The 18,694-nt window shown below is 30.6% G+C and overlaps 1 protein-coding gene across 1 annotated transcript in view; it reads right to left on the reverse strand.

Annotated features, from left to right (window-relative positions):
- Positions 1-18,694, reverse strand: part of LOC111680682 (nesprin-1) — a 147,794-nt gene that overhangs the window by 113,081 nt on the left and 16,019 nt on the right. The window contains exons 2-6 of the mRNA XM_046947714.1: positions 13,517-13,578; positions 5,683-5,955; positions 3,071-3,234; positions 2,724-3,003; positions 55-2,661 (exon numbers count right to left, since the gene is read on the reverse strand). Of these exons, the coding sequence (XP_046803670.1) occupies positions 55-2,661; positions 2,724-3,003; positions 3,071-3,234; positions 5,683-5,955; positions 13,517-13,578 (3,386 nt within the window). The remainder of the gene's footprint in view (positions 1-54; positions 2,662-2,723; positions 3,004-3,070; positions 3,235-5,682; positions 5,956-13,516; positions 13,579-18,694) is intronic.

Here is an 18,694-nt window from a genome sequence, read left to right on the forward strand (position 1 = left end):
GAATGTTAGTGATGCTTAAACGAAGATTAATAAAGATGACAAAAAAAAACTTACCTGGAAAACAACCTTCTCCTTTTCAAACTCTTCCATGCTGTTGACCTCATTGACAATATTCTTCAAACTCTTGTCCACAGTATTCATCCATTCGACCATATCATTGAATTTCTCATGATATGATTCCCATTGGGCGGGAATTTGCTGCAATGTCTCACGCATGGTAGCAATCTTATTCGATAATTGCGCATATTGAGCTTGGGCGTTTTTATAGGCATTCTCCAAGGTGTTATCAGCAGGCTGTTGCTGTCTATAGGCTTGATCCAAGCGGTACATATTTTGCAAACTATTCTCTAATCTGGGTATGGAACCTTGTTGCAAGAAGAATTGTTGATTGCGTTTTAGTATGGAGTCAACATCTTCATTACGATTAAGAGCTTGCTCCTCCAAATGCAGTTCCTTTTCAACTTCCTGCATTGTTTGATGGAATTGTGATTCTTCGGCACGGAATTCCAATTTCATTAAATGCAAAGGAGCTTGAGATAAAACATTTTGCCATTTTGATTGCAAACCTTCTACGGAATCTACCACTGGTTTCTGTTCTGGTGGTGGTAAAGTTTTTAAAAGATTCTGGGCAGAATCCACCAAATTAGACATCCATCTTTGGTTGACATTTTCAAAGAAGTATTTCTGGGTTTCAATGGTGGTTTTGGTTTCAATGTGTTTTTCAATAAGAATCGTTTCGGCCTGAGTCAACCATTCGCTGACAACACGTTCATTATCCTTGAAATTATTCCAATTGTTGAGAGTTTCTCCTAAACGTTGCTCCCATTGTTGGGCATTTTGTATGACATAGTTAAAGCGATCATTCATTTGCTGCATATTGTGTTGGGCTTGGGTGGGATCAATGTTTTCGTCAGCTGTTACATTTCTCAAAAGATTTTGGAACACCTTATTCTTACTCTCCAACATGGAACGATAGTAGACGGTGCGTGAGAAGAATGTTTTATGTTTGTTCAATTCCTCATTGACCTTGTCACGACCACCACTTAAAGTGTGGGTGCTTAATAGGGATTCGGCTTCGTTGAGCCATTGATGGATTTCCTTTTGGCCGGCTTCGAGCGACTCTTGTTGAATTAGCAGTTGATGTATTAAATGTAACTTGTTGGGTATTTGAGCGCGTACACGCACTAAGGCTTCTTTTTCCAGTTTAAGAGTCTTCATCATGTCATCTACTTCTTCACGTGAAAGATCCTGTATAAGACCCTGTATATTGCGGCTAATGTTTTTGAAGAGTTCCTCATTGTCGTCAATTTCTGAAGCTAATTTTTGCAAATCTTCACTGTATTTTTGTATCTGTTGGCTATCGCCCAATTGCAACTTCTGACTAAGAATACTCTCGGCGGAGCGCAACCATTGCGATAACTTTTCAATTCCTGATTTATATTCTTGTCTAGAACGTATGATATCACCGGCATGCATATATTTCTTAGTATTAACAAATAGTCTTTCAAAACGTTCGGCCAAATAACCGTGTTGTTGTCTCAAGTTATGGGCAATATTCTCTTCGCAGGAGGCAATTAAATAATTGGCACCATTGGCTAAGGCATCGAATTTATCCTTCCATACACTGATATCCTGGAAGAAGTTCAATTTTTCATCTTCGGACTGCATTACCTTTTGTTCGGCCAAATTAAGCCATTGCTCGCATTCGGGACTTAATTGATTCCAAGTTTTCCAACAGTTTACCACCTCTTCCAGCGAGTTTTGGCAACATTTCAATTCCAAAGACACACGCTTCCAACGTTCTTCGGTGTCGTACATGAAACGATCAATGTCCACTATATCCTTACGTGAGACATTACCATCACGTTTGTATTCATCCACCACTTGTTGCATATCGACGAAAGCCTTTTGGAATTCTTGGAAAATCTTGTTGCGAGAAACAAAGTTCTTGTATTGTTCCAATTGTTGGGCTACTCTTTCTTCGGTACCATATTTACCGGTCCAACCCTTCATTTTGTTTTCGACCAAATTCAAAAATGCCACCAAACAGCATTTATGTTCTAGGAACTTTAATTTAATTCTACGTTCGGCTGCCTTGGGGCCAACCTCTTGCACGCGACGCTCCATATTGCGCAATTGTTCCAAGGGAATTTTCTGAGCCAAGGGTGATCGCTTGGCATTTTCAAACATTGCAACAATACGTGGCAAATCGGCAAAGAACAATTTATGTTCTTCTAGTTTTCGAGAAATAACGGCAGCCGTTTCTTCGTTCATGGCTGTGGGTATATCATTATCCATAAGGATTTTTTCGGCTTCAGCCAACCATTTGCCCACCTCACCGAATTCACCCGGCAATTCAGAGTCCAATAGCCAAAGCCAATAGTTCATTTGATATTGGACACGTTGCCACAAGACATTTATATCCTCCCAGTTGGAACGGGAAACTTGCAAGAAACCACTTTGGCTTTCAACCAATTGTTTCAATCGATTATACGTGGGCAAATGGGCATCAATTTCAGAACGAGCTATCAAATATTCGGCAAAATCACGCGGGAAAGAATTTCCAATTACCATTGGCTCATATTCGGTAGATTTCTCCATTAGGAAACGTCTGAGTTCATCGATTTCTTGTTGTATATGAGAGAAATCTTTGCTGGCACCCTGGTACAAAAAATATCATCTTAAGTCTCTTTATTTTAAGATCACACTGAAAAAGTTCTTACCTTGGGTTCAGGATACTTATGCAAGAACTGAGCCACATATGTCATTATACTCTTTTCATCTGGCTTAGGTACATCCACATCCTCAGCATCTAAAAGTTTAGCAATGCCTAGTTTACTTTCGGCCACATCGAAAGCTGTTTCTAAACGTTGGCGATTGTTAGCGTTCTTCTTCAATTCAGCCAGATTAACTAAATTGGCCTTAATGGAATCAATGAGAGCTAAGAAAGCGACACCATCCCTCCAGCTGGCACCGAAATCCTTAACCTCTACACCACTTTCCCTGGAAAATAGATTTTATATATGTAAATAATCTTGGTCTTACACCACCTTATCATTGAAATACTCACTTTGGCAGGGCATTTGTTACCCAATTGAGCAAGGTTTTTCTGGCACCTTGCTTCCATTTTTCAGCCTTCATATCACTAGCGTTTTTACCCACGCTATCAAGAGAACTAACCGAACCACCAATGCCATGGCCCAAGTATTCGAGGTTGCGGCTATTCTCTTCAATCTATAAAAAGTTGAAATTTTTAAAAATGATTTAAGTAATACTGAGGTTTTTATTTTGGTTGATAGAGAGTGATTTCTAAAAATCTACATTTACGGTGAAACATAAAAAATATTTCTAATTATTTAAATAAAAATTGTTCATTTTAACAATATTTGTTAAAATGTGAAATAATAGAGACTTAAAGTTGACCGTTTAATGAACTGATGCATTTCGTGAAATTACTTAAAATTTTCGTTTGAAAAATTTCGATAGTTATAATCATTAAAGATGTCGGAAATACATTTAGACTAGAATATATACTAAAATAAAGCAAAGCACAGACTATAGACTAAACTATTGACTATACAATAGACTAGATAATAGGCTAGCCTATAGACTACTCTATAGACTAGGACATACTATAAACAAGACTAATAGAATATAATATAACTAAAGAATAGACTAGACTATAGGCTGAAATATATAAAAGAAAATATACTAAACTATTGACTAGACTATAATATAAACTACACTATAGACTAGACTATAGACTGGACTAGCCTAAGCTAAACTAGGCTAGACTATAAACTAAGCTAGATCAAAGACTAGACTAAAGGCTAAACTATAGAATAGACTACAGACTAGACAATAGACTAGATTATAGACTATACTTATAGTATAGACTATTTAGACTAGACTATTTACTAGACTGTAAACTAGACTAAAGACTCGACTAAATACTGGACCAAAGACTAGACTATAGACTAGACTTAAGACAAGTCTATAGATTACACTATAGAATAAACTATAGACTGGACCATAGACTAACTATAGACTAGACTATAGACTAGACGATAGACTAGACTATAGACTTGACTATAGACTAGACTATAAACTAGACTATAGACTAGACTATAGACTAGACTATAGACTAGACTATAGACTAGACTATAGACTAGACTATAGACTAGACTATAGACTAGACTATAGACTAGACTATAGACTAGACTATAGACTAGACTATAGACTAGACTATAGACTAGACTATAGACTAGACTATAGACTAGACTATAGGCTAGACTACAGACTAGACTTTAGACTAGACTATAGGCTAGACTACAGACTAGACTTTAGACTTGACTTTAGACCAGACTTTAGACTAGACTTTATACTAGACTTTAGGCTAGACTTTAGACTAGACTTTAGACTACACTTTAGACTAGACTTTAGACTAGACTTTAGGCTAGACTTTAGACTAGACTTAAAACTAGACTTTAGACTAGACTTAAGACTAAACTTTAGACTAGACTTTAGACTAGGCTTTAAACAAGACTTTAGACTAGACTTTATACTAGACTTTATACTAGACTTTAGATTAGACTTTAGAGCATACTTTAGACTAGACTTTAGACAAGGCTATAGACTAGACCATAGACTAGACTTTAGACTAGACTATAGACTAGAATAGACTATTTTATAAACTAGACTATACAGTTGACTATTGATTTGACTGTAGACTATACTATGGACTAGACTAGGGATAAGACTATGGACTAGGCTATGGACTAGGCTATATACTATACTTTAAACAAAACTATATACAAGTCTACAGGCTGAAATATGGACTATTGACTAGACTATAGAGTACACTAAAATATAGACTATACTAGACAAGATGAGACTATAGACTAGAAAGCCTTTAGACTAGACAACAGGCTGGACTCTAGAGTACACTACATACTACACTATTCTAAGCTAGTGTTATAAAGATGCCATCATCAAATGGTCAAACAAAAGTCAAGTGAAAATACAATAACAAATACAACTTTAATTTAAATATTGTTTTGCAAAATAAATCAAATGACTAATAGTACTACAACAATAACAACATAAAAAACAATTGAAAAAAATAATAGTAATAACACACCGTATAATTTATTTAAAAAAAGTGCGAAAATAATAGAATTAAACAAAAAAACGATCTAATCAGATGATTGTGAAAATAATAACAAAACAAATTTAAAACAATAACATGTGTTTTTGTTTGATCTACAGATGTTTTAGTTATCAAAATTACCTGTGGCTTATAATTAATAACTACTACTAGCTTTTTCCGCCTCTTTTTACGTATCTTTGCATTAATTAATTGAAAAATTTTATAAAATATTATATATATTATATATAAATCATAAATACAACAAAAAGAAAATATAAACATTTACATGTTTAAAGATTTTAATTTATTTAGATAATGAATTGATAATAGAATTGGAGAAAACTTAAAAATGAATGAAATTAAGAATAATTTTAATACAAAAAAAGGCAAAGAGATCTTTTTTCGGTTTTTAGACAATTATTATTAAGTGAGTGAGAGAAGTGCTTAGTACTTCAGTTCAATTGTATTAAGTGCTCAAAGATCACACAATATTAATAAATTATATAGTTATATCTATATGTATATGTGTTTACCTGGAAGTACAATATAATGGTCCATATCAAACCCAAAACAACTGGTGGTCTCCCATCCACCAAATCGGCTGGATTGATATTGACTAATTTTATACGTTTGCTTGCCAAGAATTGTAACGCTGTATTGGCATTGCTAAGGAAATGTGGACGTCTTAAAACGCGTCCCCTTTCGACGGGTAGCTTTTCGCCAGATAACACTTCCAAAAGTGCTATTAATTTTGTACCATCGCGCAAATCGTTGATCAAATCATCCACTCGAAGCGGTGGAACACGCTGAAAATTAGAAAAAAATAAAAAAAAAATATATTAATTAAATTGTATTTAAAAAAAGTTTTATAACGATCTTTATAAGATCATTTAATCGATCGTTTAAAATAAAAGCATTTTAAATAGTTTTTTCATCATAAAAAATTTATTACATCACAGTTTCATTTTCAATTTGAAATCTGAATTTTAAATTTGCATTTGAGTACGAATTTTTTCAAAATCTAAATACGTGATCACCTTGATCGTGGTCAACCTTAAAACTACAAAAAAAAAAAAACAGGTAACAATGATCGAAAATGACAATATTTTGTTTTTGTTTCTTTACACAATAAAACTGAATTTTTTAAAGTTTAATTTAAACAAATACGTTTCATTTCATTTGTATTATATAAAACCGGATTTCAAAGATCTTGAAAATTAGTCGGTTGTCGGTTAAAATTAGAGGTATTTGCACCGTTTGATATATTGAAAGTGAAAAGCATATTTATAAATAATAGAAAGCAATTAGAAGTTGTACTTGTGGTTTAAACTACAATAAACAGTGATCTGCACAAAATACGATCATCCATACACTCTCGATCGTTAATGAAGTTGAGATCGTTAATGAAGTCTGAGAAAGCAAAATAATTATTTTTTAAACAATAAAAAGTATTAATCTCCTTTCACCTAAACCTTAAGATTATAGGTTAACATAATTCCATATTGTTAAGTTTATGGTAAGCAAAAGTGCTAAGGTCAAAAGGTCACTATTAAACTTCCAAAACTCATAATTTTCAAAAAAATATTTTAATGTACAATTTACAGCCCCATGTACATACACATGTATGTGTATAAGTTAGCCATAAATATAATGGTCAATAAACTTGTAACTATTTCAAAACCCACACACACACACACATCTTAACTGAAACACTTCGCTCAAGAATGCCAGCCAGCCACAGCATAGATGCCATTTTTCTTCTCTTACTTTTTTGCAGCAAATAAAGTTGAGAGTTTTTTTCAGTTAACAATTGTTGCCAAAATGATGTAGTATTTTTTAGTCATACAAGAGGCGCGTGAGTGAAGGAACATACTTTCATACATAAGCAAAGGAAAAATGTGGTCATCTGGACGCCAAATATGAAGTCCAAATTGAAGAACTGGTTTAATATGTCTTTCTTTAGCACATTTGTTTGCCACTACCAAAAGATTTTTATTGCCAGCAATGAAAGAAGCATAAAAACATATTAAAATAAATATTTTACATATTCTTGTATGGGAGAACGAGGGTAAACCGAGAAGTTTCTTAAGACTCCGCAGGAATCAGAAAGTTGTTTTCAGATACTTTTATGTAGTTTTAAAGGCTTATGCATGATCATGGACTAGTGATTAGACAACAGACTAGACTATATAGTAGATTATAGATTAAACTTTAGACTAGACTATACACCAGACTATATACTAGGCTATACACTAGACTATCGACTAGCCTAAACAAAACCGGATTTCAAAGATCTTGAAAATTAGTCGGTTGTCGGTTAAAATTAGAGGTATTTGCACCGTTTGATATATTGAAAGTGAAAAGCATATTTATAAATAATAGAAAGCAATTAGAAGTTGTACTTGTGGTTTAAACTACAATAAACAGTGATCTGCACAAAATACGATCATCCATACACTCTCGATCGTTAATGAAGTTGAGATCGTTAATGAAGTCTGAGAAAGCAAAATAATTATTTTTTAAACAATAAAAAGTATTAATCTCCTTTCACCTAAACCTTAAGATTATAGGTTAACATAATTCCATATTGTTAAGTTTATGGTAAGCAAAAGTGCTAAGGTCAAAAGGTCACTATTAAACTTCCAAAACTCATAATTTTCAAAAAAATATTTTAATGTACAATTTACAGCCCCATGTACATACACATGTATGTGTATGTTAGCCATAAATATAATGGTCAATAAACTTGTAACTATTTCAAAACCCACACACACACACACATCTTAACTGAAACACTTCGCTCAAGAATGCCAGCCAGCCACAGCATAGATGCCATTTTTCTTCTCTTACTTTTTTGCAGCAAATAAAGTTGAGAGTTTTTTTCAGTTAACAATTGTTGCCAAAATGATGTAGTATTTTTTAGTCATACAAGAGGCGCGTGAGTGAAGGAACATACTTTCATACATAAGCAAAGGAAAAATGTGGTCATCTGGACGCCAAATATGAAGTCCAAATTGAAGAACTGGTTTAATATGTCTTTCTTTAGCACATTTGTTTGCCACTACCAAAAGATTTTTATTGCCAGCAATGAAAGAAGCATAAAAACATATTAAAATAAATATTTTACATATTCTTGTATGGGAGAACGAGGGTAAACCGAGAAGTTTCTTAAGACTCCGCAGGAATCAGAAAGTTGTTTTCAGATACTTTTATGTAGTTTTAAAGGCTTATGCATGATCATGGACTAGTGATTAGACAACAGACTAGACTATATAGTAGATTATAGATTAAACTTTAGACTAGACTATACACCAGACTATATACTAGGCTATACACTAGACTATCGACTAGCCTAAACTTTAGACTAGACTATACACCGAACTATACACTAGAATGTAGACTAGACTATAGACTAGACTACAGACTACACTATAGACTACACTACAGACTAGACTATAGACTAGACTATAGACTAGACTATAGACTAGACTATAGACTAGACTATAGACTAGACTATAGACTAGACTATAGACTAGACTATAGACTAGACTATAGACTAGACTATAGACTAGACTATAGACTAGACTATAGACTAGACTATAGACTAGACTATAGACTAGACTATAGACTAGACTATAGACTAGACTATAGACTAGACTATAGACTAGACTATAGACTAGACTATAGACTAGACTATAGACTAGACTATAGACTAGACTATAGACTAGACTATAGACTAGACTATAGACTAGACTATAGACTAGACTATAGACTAGACTATAGACTAGACTATAGACTAGACTATAGACTAGACTATAGACTAGACTATAGACTAGACTATAGACTAGACTATAGACTAGACTATAGACTAGACTATAGACTAGACTATAGACTAGACTATAGACTAGACTATAGACTAGACTATACACTAGACTATAGACTAGACTATAGACTAGACTATAGACTAGAATATTGACTAGACTATAGACTAGACTAGATACTAGACTATAGACTAGACTATAGACTAGACTATAGAATAGACTAGACTATAGACTAGACTGTAGGCTAGACTATAGACTGTGCTATAGACTAGACTAAAGACTAGACCATAGGCTAGACTATAGACTAGACTATAGACTTAACTGTAAACTAGACTATAGACAAGACTATAGTCTACACTTTAGACTATACTATAGACATGATATATACTGGACTATAGACTAGACTATATAGTCTAGACTATAGTCTAGACTATATACTAGACTATACTCTAGACTATAGACTAGACTATAGTCTAGACTATAGACTAGACTATAGACTACACTATAGACTAGACTATAGACTAGACTATAGACTAGACTATAGACTATACTATAGACTAGACAATAGACTAGACAATAGACTAGACTATAGACTAGACAATAGACTAGACTATAGTCTAGACAATAGACTAGACTATAGACTAGACAATAGACTAGACTATAGACTAGACTATAGACTAGACTATAGACTAGACTATAGACTACACTATAGACTAGACTATAGACTAGACTATAGACTAGACTATAGACTAGACTATAGACTAGACTATAGACTAGACTATAGACTAGACTATAGACTATACTATAGACTAGACTATAGACTAGACTATACTATAGACTAGACTATAGACTAGACTATAGGCTAGACTATAGACTAGACTATAGACTAGACTATAGACTAGACTATAGACTAGACTATAGGCTAGACTATAGACTAGACTATAGACTAGACTATAGACTAGACTATAGACTAGACTATAGACTAGACTATAGACTAGACTATAGACTAGACTATAGACTAGACTATAGACTAGACTATAGACTAGACTATAGACTAGACTATAGACTAGAATATAGACTAGACTATAGACTAGATTATAGACTAGACTATAGACTAGACTAAAGACTAGACTAAAGACTAGACTAAAGACTAGACTAAAGACTAGACTAAAGACTAGACTAAAGACTAGACTAAAGACTGGACTATAGACAAGATTAAAGACTAGACTATAGACTAGACTAGACTAAAGACTAGACTAAAGACTAGACTAAAGACTAGACTAAAGACTAGACTAAAGACTAGACTAATGACTAGACTAAAGACTAGACTAAAGACTAGACTAAAGACTGGACTATAGACAAGACTAAAGACTAGACTATAGACTAGGCTATAGACAAGACTATAGACTAGACTATTGAACAGACTATAGGCTAGAGTATATACTAGACTATATCCTAGACTATAAACTAGACTATACGCTAGATCATAGATTAGATTATAGACTAAACTATAGGCTAGATCTTAGACTAGACTTAAGACTAGATTATAGAATGCACTATATACTGGAAAGAATAGACTTTAGACTAGGTTATAGACTAGAATATAGACTAATTAGCTAACTAACTAACTAACTTAGTAACTAACTAACTTAGTAAATAACTAACTTAGTAACTAACCAACCAACCAACCAACCAACTAACTAACTAACTAACTAACTACCTAACTATCTAACTAACTAAATAACTAACTATTTAACTAACTAAATTACTAACTAACTATATAACTAATTATCTAATCAACTCAAAAGTTTGGATTTTCTTTAATCGGACTTTTTATCAAAAGTAAGATATTTAGTGAAAACCTGATTTTTCATCAAAAGTCCAATTTTTTTATTCAAAATTGAATTTCTCATTAAAACGACCGCCTTCCTTTACATATCCATCACTGCGTTACGATTTTTCATTACAAGTCCAATTTTTTATTAAATGATTCGACCATGTGTTTTGGCCATACATTTTCTGCTTGACCCACGTATATTTGTAGCAGAAAAATCATGTTTATAAAACATTTTAAATTTTGATATGCCAGCTCTTTTTGTGTAGGTGTGTTTTAATGTAGATATAGACTTGATTTTTTTCTTGCAAATTAAAATTTATGTCGTTGTTTTTTCGCCGGCCGGTAATATTTGTATTTTTGCCACAAATATAAACCGGATTTTTTCCATTCCCGGCCTTTTTTATTTGGAAGCAAAAATAAAATCATAAAAATTTTACTAAGAATTGTGGCGAAATATTTTGAAGTAATTAAAAACTTGTTATAAAAAAATTGGGTGGTAACGTAATTAAATTTTAACAAAATTCCATAAAATTTATTAATCAAAATTTTGTGGAAAATTTAAATCTGATTTTTGGTCCAATATAAATTTGAGACTATAAACTAGACTATACGCTAGATCATAGATTAGATTATAGACTAAACTATAGGCTAGATCTTAGACTAGACTTAAGACTAGATTATAGAATGCACTATATACTGGAAAGAATAGACTTTAGACTAGGTTATAGACTAGAATATAGACTAATTAGCTAACTAACTAACTAACTTAGTAACTAACTAACTTAGTAAATAACTAACTTAGTAACTAACCAACCAACCAACCAACCAACTAACTAACTAACTAACTAACTACCTAACTATCTAACTAACTAAATAACTAACTATTTAACTAACTAAATTACTAACTAACTATATAACTAATTATCTAATCAACTCAAAAGTTTGGATTTTCTTTAATCGGACTTTTTATCAAAAGTAAGATATTTAGTGAAAACCTGATTTTTCATCAAAAGTCCAATTTTTTTATTCAAAATTGAATTTCTCATTAAAACGACCGCCTTCCTTTACATATCCATCACTGCGTTACGATTTTTCATTACAAGTCCAATTTTTTATTAAATGATTCGACCATGTGTTTTGGCCATACATTTTCTGCTTGACCCACGTATATTTGTAGCAGAAAAATCATGTTTATAAAACATTTTAAATTTTGATATGCCAGCTCTTTTTGTGTAGGTGTGTTTTAATGTAGATATAGACTTGATTTTTTTCTTGCAAATTAAAATTTATGTCGTTGTTTTTTCGCCGGCCGGTAATATTTGTATTTTTGCCACAAATATAAACCGGATTTTTTCCATTCCCGGCCTTTTTTATTTGGAAGCAAAAATAAAATCATAAAAATTTTACTAAGAATTGTGGCGAAATATTTTGAAGTAATTAAAAACTTGTTATAAAAAAATTGGGTGGTAACGTAATTAAATTTTAACAAAATTTCCATAAAATTTATTAATCAAAATTTTGTGGAAAATTTAAATCTGATTTTTGGTCCAATATAAATTTGACAATTTTTTTTAACTTATAAAATATTCAAAGCATTTTAAACGTCAAAAGGAAAAAAAAAAATAAATTAAAAAATCTTTTAACTAATGAGTTAAAAAATTTGAATTTTTAAAATATGTTTGTACATAATACATTGTAATGTGAATAATTTCTATAAAAACATTTGATTGCTATTTTAGCAATATTTAAAAATACATTTTTAAATAAACAATTTCTATTTTCATTATATTTGGGATGAAAACATCTGAACAAATGGACCATAATTTGTTGATGGGTTATATGAATCATATTTTATAAATATTTACGAAAATAAAAAGAAAATAATGAAAAATTGCACAAAAAATTTAAACCAAACAAATGTATATTAAAAATAATTTTTGTTTATTTCAAATTAATTACGTCAAAAATTGTCTATATTGGGGTAAATTAAATAAAATTGCTTTATATAAGATATTATGAACAGTCATAGTTATATTTACTCTAGGTGTTCCAAAAACAAATGACTTTTTAAATAGGTTCACAAAAATTATTTTGAACTAGACTAGAACAGAACTAAAACAGAACTATAACAGAACTAGAACAGAACTAGAACAGAACTAGAACAGAACTAGAACTGAACTATAACAGAACTAGAGCTAGAACAGAACTAGAACAGAACTAGAACAGAACTAGAACAGAACTAGAACAGAACTAGAACAGAACTAGAACAGAACTAGAACAGAACTAGAACTGAACCAGAACTGAACTAGAACTGAACTAGAACTGAACTAGAACTAGAACTGAACTAGAACTGAACTAGAACTGAACTAGAACTGAACTAGAACTGAACTAGAACTGAGCCTGAACTGAACTAGAACTGAACTAAAACTGAACTAAAACTAAACTAGAACTGAACTTTAATTAGAACTTAACTAGAACTGTACTAGAACTCAACTAGAATTGAACAAGAACTGAATTGGAACTGAACTAAAACTGAACAAGAACTGAATTGGAACTGAACTAGTGCTGATCAATTAGCGAAGACAACATTGTCTCATATTTGTTCATTTTTATAAAAAACTATAGATTTTATGTAAATTTTTAAAAATTATGTAAATAATTATGACATCACCTGTATTAAAGTAACTTATGCACTTTAATTGAACTTACCTTCAAGAGGTATGAATTAATCCAATTAGTGAATGTTTTCTTTTGAACACGTTCTTGCTCCTCTGTAAAGAAAGAAGAAAAAAAAAAACGATTTATTAATAAATTACTTTTTTATAAAGAAATATTAAATAAATAATGTTCAATTTTAAAAGTATTCAAAATTGTTTTAATTCAAAGCAAACAAATTCCTATGTATAATTTACTAATGGAGGGAGGGGGTTGTGCGCAGCACGTTGTATGTTAATGTCTAATTAAAATACTAAAACAACAATTACACAACTTTTCTTTCAAACAATTTGCCAATTAAATGTAAAGTTTATAGAAATTAAAAATTTTATAAAAAATACAAAATTACTTGATAGAAAGGTAACTTAGGAGGGCTTCAAAAATTTTAACCATTCCAGTAGAAATGGTGTTAATTACAAATAAATCATTATTTTTACACACAGAACTGCTTAATTTTGATTACTTTGATTACCGCCCTTATTACTTAGAATGAGTGTTATAATAACTTACTTGTTATTGTGTATTACTTTAGATAACTAATGGGATTGTGAACATGATTTTTTCGATACCTTCCTAATGTCTTAATAACTGATGTGAGTACAAAATGTTGATGAAGTGAATACGTTAACACAACTATTACAAAAAAACAACAACAATAATATTTACATAAATATTTTTAATATAATTATGTGCGTCTGTGTGTGTAAATAATGTTTATAATTATTTACTATATTTAAACTTAATGTAATTATTGTAAAAAAAAACACATTGGTAAACCTAATAGCGGAACCGCTACAAAATAAATTATGGGTTTTATGCTTTGGCGTTTGTTTAACAAAAAGACTTGCTTGTTGTTGTTGTTTTCATCTACATATATTTAACATATTTTTAATTGTTTAAATAAATTTGTTGTTTTAAATGTTATAGAGGACGCTAAACACGTCACAAAATTTTAATGTTTGCGTAGAAAAAATTTAATGAACATAAACATTTACCTCGTATATATGTATATAGAGATATATATTTTGATCATAAACATAGAATGAATGAAAATTTCTCTTACACACTCACACACTCACAAAATGGGCAATTTTCCAAAAAAGTTCAAAAATTATTTTGTTGAAAACAATAAAGAAAATTATAATTTATGCACACATATGTTTTTCAAACACCCCCGATAAATCGAAAGAATATCAACTATATAGCAATGAAATATTAAAGTCATTTCGAGTTGAGCAAATCTTTTTAAATAAAGACGATCTTAGGATGCGATCATTAGGATTTTATTTAAAAATTTCATAACAACTTTAGTCGTTAAAGAGATAGAAAGAGAGAGAGGAGGAGAGACAAATGATCGCAATCGATTTTTTATCATGTTCATGATCATTTTAACACACCAATGATGGCGATCGTTATAAATTTACGGTAATTTTTCCTTTCATTACAATTTTAGTTATTAAACAGATAGAGAGAAAAAGAGAGGGGAGAGAGAGTGATTCGTGGTGATGGCGATCGATTTTGTTGATAATGATCATGGACTTTTTTTAACCCACAAATGATTGCGATCGTTATAAATTTATGGTAATTTTTCCTTTCGCTTTTCTTTAACAAGATCATGATCAAGATCACGATCGTTATAAATTTACTGTACATTTTCCTTTCGCTTTCGAAACAGAAACACGATCGGTTAATATTTTATATGTTAATACATTTTTGAATGAACGATCTACAAACTGATATTGAGAAAGAGAGAAAGAAAGGCCTATAGACTTTCTTTAACAAGATCATGATCAAGATAAATTTAGGATAATTTTTCCTTTCGCTTTAGAAACAGAAACACGATCGGTTAATATTTTATAGAAATTCAAACTGTTAGAGAGATAGACAGATAGAGAGCAAGAGAGAGAGAGGGAAATCTATAGACTTTATTTAACTAGATCATGATCAAGATCGCGATCGTTATTAATTTACGGTAATGTTTCTTTTCGCTTTAGAAACACAAACAGGATCGGTTAATATTTTATATTTTTAATACATTTTTGATAGAACAATCTAGAAAACATCAAACAGTAGACAGATTGTAAAAGAGAGAGATCTATAGACTTTCTTTAACAAGATCATAATGAAGATCGCGATCGTTATTAATTTACGCTATTTTTTCCTTTCGCTTTCGAAACATAAACACGATCGGTTAGTATTTTATATTTTTAATACATTTTTGATAGAACAATCTACAAAACATTAAACAGTTAGACAGATAAAAAAAGACAGAGATCTGTCTCTGATCATGATGAAGATCGCGATCGATATAAATTTACGATAATTTTTTCTTTAGGTTTTCAATATTGAAAAATTATATTGAATGCTTTTGAAATAGAAACACGATCGGTTAATATTTTTTTTATTTTTAATACATTTTCAATAGAACGATCCGGAAAATAGGAAACTATTAAACAGATAGAAAGAAAGGGAGATATCTATCGACTTTTTACCCACAAATGATCGTTATAAATTTACGGTAATTTTTCCTTTCGCTTTCGAAGGAAGACAAGATCATGATCAATAGCGCGATCGTTATAAATTTACGGTAATTTTTCCCTTCGCTAGGTCCAATGAGGTCCTATAATTATAAAGTTAATTAGGGTTATCAAGGCTAGTATAGAAGTTAGTTTTGCAGCTTTTTGTCGAGATACGAGTATATTAAACATAATTATGAACTTAAAAGCCCTATTCGGCGGGTACAGTTGTATGAGGGCCAGGTGAAATAATGCACCGATCTTAACCATTTTCAATAGGCTTTGTCTACGGTCTACATAGAAGATCATTTGCCTAATTATATTGAATTATATTCAAAATTGCGATCTTTACTTTGATTACAAGGTTTACAAGCCCTATTCGGTTTACAAGCCCTAATCGGGAGTATGAGTTCCAGGTGAAATAATGGACCAATCTTTCAATAGGCTTCGTCCCTGGGACAATAGAAGATCATGTACCAAATTTCATTAAATTATATTCAAAATTTGCGACCTATAGTTTGATTACAAGGTTTACATGGACGGACGGATATTGCTAAATCGACTCAGCAAATGATTCTGAGCCGATTGGTATACTTTAAGGTTGGTCTATGACCAATATTATTGTGCGTTAGAAACATCAGCACAAATCCAATATACCCTCCCCACTAAAGTGGTGTAGTTTATAAAAATAAGAAGATAAGTATGTATGTAAGTGCTGCCCCCTATAGGTGAGAAACTTAAATATTTATCCATCAGCTGTTTTAGCTATTCATTAATGTCTGCTCTTTACAAACATGATATCTTTAAAATGAAATTTTTTAAATATTTATTATAATTATTTTTAATGTATATTTAAAAATATGTCTTTTTTGCTTTAAGACAAAATTCAGTTCAAGGTTTTTTTTAAAGCAAAAACACATTGACGCCATTAACATACAATTTGACAGTTTTAGATCAGTTGTCTTCTTTATTTAAAATTTTTTTTAATATTCATTTTAATTTGCAATTTTTGCCAATATGTACTTTTTTCTATTACCATTTAGTTTAAATATATTTTGACTACTAATGGCAGGTTTTTCACATTTCACATTTTTGAAAATAAATTGTGTACTTGATTTTCACTTAAAAATTGGCACAATGTTAAGTTTTTTTGAAAAAGATTAAGCACCTCATCATACAACATTTTTTGACCCTATACAAGGCTAAACTTTTAAATTTCGCTAATTTTTTATTTTCGTATTTTGCACAAATATTTTTTGAAAAACACAATGATCGGGGGAAAGAAAGAAAATTGTTAAACATATGTTCTGATCAAATTTAATGAACATTAAATTAAAATATTATTTATGTTTAAACTATATTAATGATCATAATAATGAAATTATAAAGATCATTATGAAGATAATAAATAACAAAATAAAATCGCCCACTAAAACTAAACACGATCTTTTTTTCGCATAAACACTACAACAAAGAAAAAACTGTCTTTTGCATAAAGCTGCCAGATCAAAGAAATAACTTTTAATGAAGTGTGAAAATATATAAATATTAAAAAATATTAATAAATCTTTGATGATTATAATGTTGATAAATTTTAATGGATAATCTCTAAAAATATTTATGTTGCGTAAATTAAAAAAAAAAACAGCAAAAATAATATAAAAATCGCCATACTTTCTGGCAACTCTTAATCATAAGAATCAAATATTTTTCTTCACTCACTTGCAGCATGTTAATCAACCCACTCGTCTTTAATAGAAAATTTATTATCTTATAGTAGTTTTTAAAAGAAAATGCGTGTGCCACACAAATTTTTCTTAAAAATAGACTTGACATGAGTTGTTTGTAGGAAAGAAAAAAAATAATGTTCTTCTGGAATAAAGATGTTCTGGAAATTATTTAAAAATAAATATTAACTCAAATGGAGATTATCAAAAAAAAAAAAAAAATCGTATAAATATTAATATAATTAAAAAATATATACAAAATTATAAACGAATTAACTTGAAATAACAACACAAGTATTTGAATTAAGTTCGATGGTACTTGATTCATAATAAAAATTCAATTTTGCAAAGTAAATGAAAAAACAAATCGTGAAGTTTACCTAGTCCAATGTATCATCTAAATTAATAATACTACTACATTATGCTGAGTCCTATATTTGATCTCTATAAATATAACATTCTCATGACATTTTAAAAGTAGAAAAATTATATTAATACTTAACAAACAATTTTATGTCTTAATCTATTTAGAGAATATTTGAATAGTAATTCAAAACCAAAATTCAATGTTTATTGCGGTTTTACAGATATTGTTTATTGTTTTATATTACCACAGTTTAACTATTCAATATCATATTGAAGATGGCGACAACAAAACAGTTCTATAGATGGAAATTGTCTAGACTTACTTGCCAAAATGGTTTCTATTTAGTAAGCAGCAACAATGAACAGTAATTGATAATTTGTACATGAAGCTTTTTTTTGTTGGTTAAATACTTGACAATATTAATATGGTTTCGAAAAAGTCTAATCTGCTAATAGATTAAGAACTGAGCTAGAATAGAACTAGAACAGAACTAGAACAGAACCAGAACAGAACCAGAACAGAACCAGAACAGAACCAGAACAGAACCAGAACAGAACCAGAA

The sequence above is a fragment of the Lucilia cuprina genome, chromosome 2 (genome assembly GCF_022045245.1).
Source record: "Lucilia cuprina isolate Lc7/37 chromosome 2, ASM2204524v1, whole genome shotgun sequence".
NCBI classification, from domain to species: domain Eukaryota; kingdom Metazoa; phylum Arthropoda; class Insecta; order Diptera; family Calliphoridae; genus Lucilia; species Lucilia cuprina.